Raw genomic sequence first — 11,260 nt, forward strand, 5'->3', positions numbered from 1 at the left:
TACAATGTTATGTAAGGTTTTTCCATGAATGTTAATATCTCGTTGTGAAATATCTGACGTTTTATATCTTTTTATTTAGTATAGAAAGGCACAACAAACCTATGATATAAACAGAAACTTTCCGTAAGTAGGAAAGAAATAAAAATACATCTAAACTATTTGGACTATTTCTGAGTTATTATCGCGGGGTAATCAGTCATCTTACAGTTTTGATTGTGTCTCTGTTGTGTTCGTCTGAATGGTTTAAAGGGCTGCTTTCAGTGCCGTTCCATCTTAGCCTTAACAGACATGTACATGCAGTAAATAAATCGATTTTCAATCAGTTTTTTGCACCAAAGCGTTAATAATAATAAACACATTTTATTATTATAAAACACAGCAAACTAATGGTGGTAGAGGGCAACACTGAGTTTACTCGGGGAATCTCATCTGTCCGTGTATCAATCAACTCCAAACCTCTTCTTTGTTCTGTCACAATTATCGATTTATTTAATTTTGATTATCATGCTCCAAACTTTGCGAGGACTGACACACAGAGACCATCTCGCTCACCCTCACGGGTGAGCGAGGTGGTCTCTGTGTGCTTCCTCATGCACACAGAGCCCGCAGCATGCCAGTAACCTTCCCATTCATACTTCATGACAGTCACGCCCACATCRACACACCCACCTCCAGGTGTCAAAGCCGCCGCTTCTGTCATATCAATAATTATTTAATTCACATGGCTCTTATAGAGCCTCAGTGAAAACGTGTTTATTATTATTAACTCTTTGTCTCTKAATGTCTGTTAAGGCTCAGATGGAACGGCACTGAAAGCAGCCCTCATTCAGACAAACACAATAGACACAATCAGATGACTTATTACCCTGCGATAATAACTCAATAGTCCATGGGAAAACCGTACATAAGCTTGTATTAAAGCAGAAATTACGGCGGAAGCAGAAAACTATTTAAATAGTTTTATGCAATCTACTTCTCTAATGTTGTTGTTGATGTCTTTGGCATCGTTTTCACACAAATCCACCTTCTGTACACAAACAAATACGAAAAAAAAAAATCTGCTTTTTAAAGACAGTTATACTTGCTGATGATCATCTCAACAATGGATTTGATTAGCAACACTTGACTGATACTTACCCTCCTAATTCATCTCGCAAACTAGTGAGGCTGGGTTGCTGGAGTGCATTTTTTATATTGTTTCTTGATATCATTTAATCTACAACATTGCCTGAATTAAGAATTTCCAACAACAAAGTCTCTGGGATGCAGATACACATCTGAATCGTAATTATGTCTTTTAATGCTCTCTGAGATTCAGCTGTATTTGATTGTAATGAGACTCGGCTCACATCTCCTTTTTTGTTATCCAAACCATACTTTATCCCCCAGAGCATTCTAATTGGAGCGYCGTGTTCTTTTTATAACATAGACGTTAAAAGAACCACCTCTCTGGAGGAATTGAAATTCTTGCTAGCTGCTTTGCCCTTTCCTCGCACCTCTGCCGGGTCCAAATGATTAGCGACCTGGGCAAGCCTCAAATGAAGCCTTGTCTGTTCTGATAAGCGATTTACCTAACAAGGACAATAACCTCGGCATGAACCTGCATTGTGCAGGCCCAAGGCTGCAACTCCCATAGTAACCTCATTSTCTGCTATTCATTGACTTTACAGCACATTGCTGATTTCAGGTATTCTATATATGTATCAGCTGCCATCATAGAAAAAAATTAAAATCTGTAAGTTACTGTAATTGCTCCTTGAAAAATGCATCAAACCAATGTGCCAAAGAGACATTCTCCCTCTGTGTCCTTCTCTGCCTTCCCCTCCCCCTTTTTTCTGCCCCCTTCGCTCCCTGCAGCGCCTTCATCCACGAGGCCAGCGACCCGTCCCAGCAGGTGCCGCTGGTGGATTCGTCCCTGCAGACTCCTGTGGGCCTGGCGCTGGACTGGCTCCAACACAACCTGTATTGGACCGACTCGGGAGACAAATCCATCTCKGTGTCCTCAGTGGACGGCACCAAGAGGCGCRTCCTCATCAGCTCTGACCTGAGCGAGCCTCGGGCCATAGCGCTGGACCCCCACCACGGGTAATTGTGCAGACATGGCCGCCAGCGCCATTTTACAGTGCAGTTTTCATCTTTTCCACATTTAAATGAATGTCTTGTTAATTTAGGGCTTTTGTTGATGCATTTGAATTCTTCTCTTGACATGCGTAGTTTCTCTGCATTTCTCAAAAGGAGTTTTAACCAAATAATATGGAGTGTGCATTAGGGCTGAAACAAGTAATTAGATTAATCCGATTAATTGTGATTAATAGATTATTGAAATAATCTTCAACCCGTTTAATAATCGATTAATCATTCATGTGAATGTTGTATTAATTTTTTACTTTTATTGATACATATGAATTGTTATTTTGTAGCAGGTAGATTTTCTGCAACTCTAAAGGATTTTTAGACAAATAATAATATAGGGTGTGTTAACGCGCACCCTATATTACAGGATTATTTGTGATTAATCTATTATTGAAATAACGCATCTAATTTACTTGAGAATATACAATGGAGTATACAGACTTAAAAAAATTAATTTGCTTTAAGAACAACAAAAACTCAGAGCAATAATTAATCCAAAACTGTACAAAAAATATATACATTTTGCATTTAAAATTTAAAAAATTATTTAAGAAAGTAATTGAAATATTTGCATATATTTTAATGTATTTCTAATATTGTGTAAAAAAAGAAAAGCTAAGTAGAAAATGAAAAATATGTAGAAYGTGCCAATTTTTATCRTCAGAATAATCATTATAATCAATTCCAATGGGAATGGTTTGTTACAGCCCTAATCTACGTCTTCATAAATATTTGAGCCTGTCTTTATAATTATGAAACTGTGTGATTTAGACAAAATCTGCAATGAATGTAAACCTGTGCAAACATGACCTGTCTTTGAAAGTCATTGAAGTTTTTTTTTTTTTTTTTTTTAGCCAATCATTCAACTATTCAAAAGAACATTTCAAATACATCATTTATAACCTCAATGAGTGGAGATCAACTTTTCTCTGCCAATGTTCTTTTCCAGCCAGGCATTAAATCAGTAATTGACTCTGGTTAGTGAAACAAAACATTAATAATTTTAATAGGACCTTTAATCATCATTAATCATGGCTAATGAAAACTGTTGTGATTATTTCTTCCGCACAAAACCTTTATTTGACCTTCTGGTTTTAAAATCCAKGCTTATTAATGAGGTTCATGTTGCGAATTCGCATAACAATTTACAATACATCAGCATAATACGGTGTCAGACTGAGTTTATAGACACAAGACGGCAATTATTCTGGATTTTTTTATTCATCGAGCTAAATTATTGAAGATGATTGTGACGGTGAACTCGGATATGAATTTCGGTTGAGCCATTTGACATTTAATAAATGAAATATGTTTCCACTCATCTCTATCCTGAAGCTAAAGGCCAAAGGGTTTTTTTTTTATTGATTTTTATATATTGTCATTTCACTTGAGAAGATGTCTGAACAGTTTTAYACAGAAACATTTTCATATAATTTATCAGATCAAGTTGTGATGCACAGAAAATCAGGACTTTACATATTCAGACWTAACCGAACCACAAGAACATGAAGAATATTGTGATGTTTTTAGTTACCCAAGAGTCATTTTTTAGGTACTGATCATGCTATTGTGACTTACAGCAAATATTCTGTAAATCACATGTGTTGGAAAAGGAGCTATGTAGCAGACTAGTCATAATGTTCTATAAGGGGTTCCTTATTGCCGTTTTTTAGCGTTGTACATTTTTATCATTATCAAAATATTCCAAATAGAAAAATAAATTTATTATCTTTCTTTCAGCTTCATGTACTGGTCAGACTGGGGCACACGAGCCAAGATAGAGAAAGCTGGGATGAACGGAGTGGATCGGCAGGTTCTGGTGTCTGAAAACATTGAATGGCCCAATGGCATTACTCTGGGTAAGTGGGGACAATAAAACTACATTAAAGGGGCAATACTGTGCTGAATACACTTTTTTGAGCTTTACATCARGTTACAATGTCATTCCCTTATCAAAAACATATCTGGAGTGTTGCCTTGATTCTTTCATGCTTGTTTGAGAAATCCTTTAATCATTCAGCTATGCAAAACGCCTCGGTGAGCCTAGCCCCGMCTTCAAGGCACAGTTTCAACGCTTTCAAGTTTTTGCTTCACAGAGCAATGCCCCCCTTTCCCATCCTGTGAGTCCCCAAATNACAATGTCATTCCCTTATCAAAAACATATCTGGAGTGTTGCCTTGATTCTTTCATGCTTGTTTGAGAAATCCTTTAATCATTCAGCTATGCAAAACGCCTCGGTGAGCCTAGCCCCGMCTTCAAGGCACAGTTTCAACGCTTTCAAGTTTTTGCTTCACAGAGCAATGCCCCCCTTTCCCATCCTGTGAGTCCCCAAATCAGCTCCATCAGACTAGCCATTAGCAATTAGCAAACACCTGTGTCASCTCAACTTGTTATATGAGCTACTTCTCAGTGGAAAGCTTGTAAAAACGTTGTTAAAAGGTTCATAGAGRAGAAATATTGTGATGACTTCCTGAAGGTAGAGTTTCAGAAAGAAAAGGCTACTTTTTTAAGTCATATTTTATATGTAGAGCATTTTTCTAACAACTGAGTTACTTGATTGTGCTATAAAATGGCCCTGTGTGCCTGGAACATACATAACGCTGCCCCTTTAAGAAAAATACTTTTGTTTTGAAATAATATTTGAAGTGTTTTGGATCCGTAAATCTCTGTGTGTTGTGTAACACTGACAATCTGACATTTAAAAAAAAAAAGTAATCAATTCCAACCAAAGGGATTTGTCGGTCAGAGTACATGAAGGCTTACCACAGAGACGATCAATTTCTGTTGAGTCTGGGGAAAGCCCTCCCTCCCTCCTCCTCCTCCTTTTTCTCCTCCTCCTAACGTGTGTCTGTGTGCTCCCCAGACGTAGCCAACCGGCGCCTCTACTGGGTTGACTCCAAACTGCATCTCATAGCCAGTGTGGACCTGAACGGAGCTCACCGGAGAACACACATGTCCTCTGCAGAGAGACTGGGGCACCCCTACGCTCTGGCTGTCTTCGAGGTTTGTGTGTTGCTTCTCAGATTAATTTGCAATCGATTTTCTCCTCCCACATTTTATCACATCTTCAAATTAAAAAAAAAAAAAAAAAAAAAAACTCATAGGAGTGGTGTATTTGAATTCCAATCAATCCATTTAATTCAGCTTATTTCATGCTCAGTTGGTGGGTGTCCATATTTTTAGCCCTTTGTCTCGTCTCCTTGTTGCTTTCATTGGCTTTGCATACCAAATAAGAAGTAGAGATGATTCCAAAGGAGAATACACAYTTCTCTTTTTGGTCACCAGCCAAGTCTGTTGTGTTCATGTGATGAATCAAGGCCTTCAGAGGAAATAAATAAAAATAAATTAATCTTTTWTTGCAGTAGCATAATCTCRCAGACATTTGACATTTATATTGCTATTAATATTGCTCTTATGGCYGATAACCAATATTTACTGGTACTGTATTGTTTATTTATCCTCAGCTTCTGTTAAGCTACCCATAATCCAGTGCTGCATCGTTCTCACTGTCTCATGACTAAAACAAAATATCACACGACCAACTTTCTTCCCTTTCCCTCCAGCAGTAAATGGCAACAAGAAGGAAATAAATATTGGTTGTTAATATCGGCTGTCTATCAGGTGTAAAAATGCCGTAAATTACTATTATTTTTTTTGCAATTTTTAGTAATCAATGACTTCCTTTTTCCCTGGGGTATAAATAAGACGTGAGACAAACAGATGGAAACATTTCTTACAGCCATTTACCACAAGGCTTGATGGTAATGGAGATCAAACTAAATCAACTGCAAACTGCACCAAATAGTGCCATCTTTTTGTCACCAAGTCTTCATAGGGACCATTAAACACTAATTAAATCTTTTCTGTCCTACCATCACAAATGGAAACATGTGGAGTTGCTAAAAGATGGCGCTTTTAAGCAATACCCGGTCCAGGTATTTTTAGAGTGCAACAACAGAGGAATGTGTGGACGAGCACCTGAGGACTGCTGATATAGTCAGCCAGACAGAAGCAGTAATGCGATGCATGCGACAGGCACCACTCAATATTGCTGGGCTGGTGTGTTTCCAGCATGCTGAACAAGAGAGTCACCTTGTAGTCACAACAGGCCAGAGTGAAGCCAGGCATCGATTATGTCTTGTACWACAGGGAATTTATCATAATTTTACTAAGTACCATCACAGTGCCGACTGAAGCAGGACAATAGAAAATTGGCAGGGTTTTATTTGAAGCAGCCAAAACAACATTTAAAAAGAGGATGAGGTAATTTCATTTACAATGTTATTTGATTATAAAAAAAACAGTATATGAGTGGGAAGCAAACTGATGATGTGCTGTGTTTGACAAACACAGAGCTCCATCGTGTCAGTGTTCATAGTGTACATTTAAGGAAGCATCGCAAACAAAAGCTTTCTTCAGTGAAACTTGTAGCTTTAAGATACTAAGCTTAAGATTTTTGTGACTGATTCTGTCATTTTGTTTCACTTAATATCTAACAATGAAACCACTTGCTTTGTTTTTACAGCAAAAATGTTTACTCTGAAACACCATGTTAAATTTTTTCAGGTAAACAGCAATGGACAAACAGAGAAAACATTGTTGCGTGAAATGTAATTAAATCACTGAGGCTGTTGAATTATACTGCTGTGATGAACTGTTTTGTTCTCAGATTAGGACTCCCGACAACTTGTAGYATAAGGTATTATCTGGAGCTTTTAATTGGGTTAATTAACTAAAGGTAATTTCAGAGGAATCATAAAGCCTCTCATAACTAAACAATATTTGCACAAATTCATAAACCAGTCCATAAAACAAAGCAATGCACTTTCTTTTAGATATCAAACAAACGGAACCAAAATTAAGTGGCAATGTTAAATATTTAGGTACAAGTTTGGAGTTTTGCAGCGCACTGATTGTGGAGTACCACTTGTTGCTTCAACTAAGAACCAACCATAACCAAAGTAACCTGGGCGCCATAAATGTCCTTGCAGGAAAGATTMATTTCTCTGAATGTAAAACTGTCAGAACAGCTAAATGAGAACTGAAGATGAGAAATGAAGATCATAAAATCTGTGTAATCTATCTACAGGCTCTTTCTGGGAATATACTTCCTGTACAACGCTTGTAAAAATATCTGAACCTTAGGAGTTGCGGTGGTTAGAACTTCACCAGCTCTGTGAGCGCAAACATGAGATTAAGATGTGTTTGCAAGTAGTGAACTTTGTTTTGGAATTTACCTCAATTACAATGTTTTGGCTGCTGTCCCGAGGTCACGGTTGCACTGACAAGAACAACTTTTCATTTTTATCTCCCGTGCTGCAGGATCGGATCTACTGGACCGACAGAGACAAGGCAGCAGTTTTTATGGCCAATCGGTTAACTGGTCAGGACATCCAGGCTCTGGCTGAAAACCTGAATGATCCCCATGACATTGTGGTTTTCCACCAGCTCCGACAGCCGCCAGGTGTGTGTTCAGTCTGTGCGAGGCCCGTGGGTGTGTGGAAATGAGCTCATAATCAAACTCAACCACGTTTTCTCTTGGTGCCTAAAAAGTGCTGACCACTTCAGAACAGGCACCCAAAGGACAAGGACACATTTGAACCGTGTAAATCCTTGCTGTCTTTATGTTAACCTCAAGATCTTTTTGCCTCTCACTCTTTTCTATTTTCAGGTCCAGACAGCTGTAATCTGGGCAGTGTAGCCAATGGGGGTTGTGAGTACTTATGCCTTAAAGCACCGCAGATCACCGAACATTCTCCCAAATACACTTGTGCGTGTCCAGATGGACAGGACTTGGGGCCTGATATGAGGGGCTGTGTGCCAGGTGAGGGTCTGAGGGGTTGCATGGTTTTGTTGGGTACAAAAAAGATCCTGCTGTACACATGGCTATCACCTAGAGCAGTGATTCCCCACTGGAGTGGATTTTGCAGAGCTCGTGTCAAAAACTATGCTTTTAAAATGTCTCAAATTTATGAATCTAAAATAAAGACCTTAAAATGTCTTGAGTTAATTAGAAAAAATGTGAGTCAGCCTTAAATATGTTAATCACAGGCCTTAAATTTTGTGGTGGCAGGAATACTTAATCTCATATATTCTATGTAGTTTATTTTTCGCTAACTACCTGCTAACATACTCTTGCTAGCATGTCTGTTTGGCACAGTTTTTTGCATCAATCATGGATAAGTGCAAATTTATCACCTGCTTGCTGGACAACATTCGTCTTTCCTACTGACTCACTTTTGTTACAACCCATACCATGCTACGTTCATTCTCTGCAAYAAAGCTAGGTGCTACTACTATATAAATATGCAGTTTTCTTTTGTATGTTTCTACCGTGAAACAGGTCTTAAATTTTGTTTGTAATGCTCTTGAAAAGGTCTTAAAAAGTCTTAAATTTGAGGTGGTGAAACCTGCAGAAACATTACTAATGCCAAAGAGATTGTCAACATGCATGCTATAAAACAACAGTTAAATGAGTAGTGATAGTGTGGATTGCAAGCCTGGGGTCTACTGGTGAAGAAAGAAGCAGGGTTGTTGATCTCCAGTCCTCAAGGTCCAAAATGTTTCGAGTTTTAGATGAAAACTCCTTCAGCATACTCAAATCCAATAACTAGGACATTAGTAGGACTTTTGCAGAACTTAACTGCATKCAGAGGACATTATTTGGTCTTTTTATTCAGGTGTTTTGGACCAAGGACACAGCTAAGCCCTGGAGTTCAACACACAATGATTTTTTTTTACATCTTAAACTGTGTTTTACATAATCTATGTTCAATGTAGAATAATCCAGTTCTGGTTAGATCTTTCAAAGTTTACATTTTGAACAAGAAACTGCCAGATGCAGTCCAGTGAAAAACTGAAATAACCCTTTAGTTTACCACCGATGGGAAGATCTTAAGAGGATATTGACTTCATTGTCAGAAGGAGCTAAGGAGGGATTAGCCAGGGATTCTCGCAGTGCTAAGAATATTCTTTCATTTCAGGACCTACTTCCTTTATTATGTCAAAATAAAAGTCTCCAACAGATTAAAACACTCACTTTCATATTAACGACTCCTACTAATAGATGAGATCTGGATTGTGGTTGGCAAGTCAGAGTTTTATGTGACGAGAAATATTGTGGTGTGTTATTACCGTCACACTCAAAATGGTCTTAGCATGGTTTTCATAGATCCTGCTCAAAAACTGGGAGTATCTCAAGACTTCACAATKTTTTTGTAAACTTAAGTTTAAGTTTTGTTTATTTGAATATAATAAACATCTCTAGATCAAATCTCTAGCTTTGATTTAACTTTCCTCTTAGCAGCGCCGAGGGACGACATGACGGCAAGATTGCCACCTGCCTTTGGATTTACACCTGACGCCAGAGAAACTGACGCCAGAGGCATCGCTCCTTCCTCAGRAGGAGTCTCGCAGGCAGACGACGTCCCCTACTTGAGCACCGCTCCATCTGCTTCTCCCGAGTTTCTCACGCCACTCAGTACGCTGCAGCCTCTATCATCGCAGGAGTCTGAATCGCTGGGCTCCCACTCCACAGCCAYGGCCATGGTCATCTCAACCACGTCTGCAGGGGACAGCAGTGTCTCCCAACACTGTGAGTGTGCAGTCTTCGATCAGGGCTGAAACGATTAATCGAATCAATCATGATTAATCAATTATCAGCGAAATCGTCAACTATTTTAGTCATTGATTAGACGTCAGTTGGGTTATACGTACTCTGGCWATAGGCTGAAACTGTACAAAAAATATACACATTTAGGATGATACACTTTGTCTTTAAATATATTTTGCCCAGAACCCCTCAAGTGGCATTTTTAGCTCCACTTGATTCAAGTTCTGTAAAATAAATAAATAAAATCTCCCACTAACTGCTATCCAGTTATTAATCCAAAACAATTAATCAACAGTAGACAGTTGTTTTTTTTTAGCTGCAGTGCATACTTTGCTACAAATGACTAAGCGTTCACAAAAGGAATGCTGTTATTGCATTTTGCGCAATGTTTGTTTTATTTAAAGCAAATTATGTCAATTTGTTTTAAATAAAACAAATTTAGCTCAGTTACTGTCTTTGTAATATTGTGTAAAAATGGCTGAAGTGGTTACRTAAAAAAATTTGTTAAATGTGCCAAATCTTTTATCCAATTAATCGATTAATCAATTAATCCTCAAAAATAATCGATTACTAAAATAACTGTTAGTTGCAGCCCTAATTGGGATTAAAGAAAACTATTGAGTTGCGTCTACTTCCTGTTGGGAACATGGCTAGCAATTTCGTCTTGGCTGTAATGAGGACATTAAAGTGGGGAATCTACAAGCCTCAGCCACCGACGACAGGAATAATTGTCACCTTGAAAATTATGCCGTTCTCCTCATAAAACTGAGCTTTATGTGGGTGGAGATGGTGGGGGGTCGCATATCTGGAAGRAAATTTGTGTTGCGGCATAAACGCTTGCCTCATAAGTGTGTTAGTAAGTACTGCATGTTGAATGCAAATTTTGCTCTAATGCAGTTATACGGAGCCTGTATGTATGAAGGTGCAGAAGGTCGGGGGTGTCTCAAAGTCACACTCTGGCAAATACTGAGCTCTGCATCCCTTACATTCCTTTTTTTATTTTTTTTTTCTCCCTCCTCCCTCTTTTCCGCCGCTGTCTCTCTTTGTAAAACACTCACGGCCATTAACGCATGGTCACCCACTTCTCGCCTCCCTGTTTTATCGCCTCTCTCCTCCACCGTCTCGACCCTTCCTCGACGCGCTGCTTATCTCACGCTTTTTATATCTTACCTGCCTTCTTTCTTTTTGTTCTCTTTATCACGACTCCCTTTTCATCCCATCACTCTTACACCATGTAATTTCTCATTCCTTCTCTCTCCCCAGCCGGTGGCGAGAACTTTGTTCTGGGTGAGAACCTGACGGTGGCCGTTCTGGGCGTTGTCATTCCTATCGGTAAGCTGCATGCAGCCTCTGTTTTCTGTGTTTGTCTGGTTACAGAAAAATCGTTTGGCCTCATGTACAAAGCCTTGCAAAAATATTCAAATCTTTTGAACTTGTTCACATTTTTTTCACATTACATCTTCAAACTTCAATGTTGTTCTATCGGTATTTTATTACATAGATCAATAAGAAGTG

The 11,260-nt window shown here is 38.6% G+C and overlaps 1 protein-coding gene across 1 annotated transcript in view; it reads left to right on the forward strand.

Annotated features, from left to right (window-relative positions):
* Nucleotides 1–11,260, forward strand: part of LOC103479194 (low-density lipoprotein receptor-related protein 8) — a 105,412-nt gene that overhangs the window by 88,379 nt on the left and 5,773 nt on the right. The window contains exons 11-17 of the mRNA XM_017309857.1: nucleotides 1,858–2,085; nucleotides 3,874–3,992; nucleotides 4,997–5,136; nucleotides 7,456–7,597; nucleotides 7,805–7,957; nucleotides 9,437–9,727; nucleotides 11,009–11,257. Coding sequence (XP_017165346.1) covers nucleotides 1,858–2,085; nucleotides 3,874–3,992; nucleotides 4,997–5,136; nucleotides 7,456–7,597; nucleotides 7,805–7,957; nucleotides 9,437–9,727; nucleotides 11,009–11,257 — 1,322 coding nt within the window. The remainder of the gene's footprint in view (nucleotides 1–1,857; nucleotides 2,086–3,873; nucleotides 3,993–4,996; nucleotides 5,137–7,455; nucleotides 7,598–7,804; nucleotides 7,958–9,436; nucleotides 9,728–11,008; nucleotides 11,258–11,260) is intronic.

Source organism: Poecilia reticulata, linkage group LG17 (genome assembly GCF_000633615.1).
Source record: "Poecilia reticulata strain Guanapo linkage group LG17, Guppy_female_1.0+MT, whole genome shotgun sequence".
Taxonomy (NCBI): Eukaryota; Metazoa; Chordata; class Actinopteri; order Cyprinodontiformes; family Poeciliidae; genus Poecilia; species Poecilia reticulata.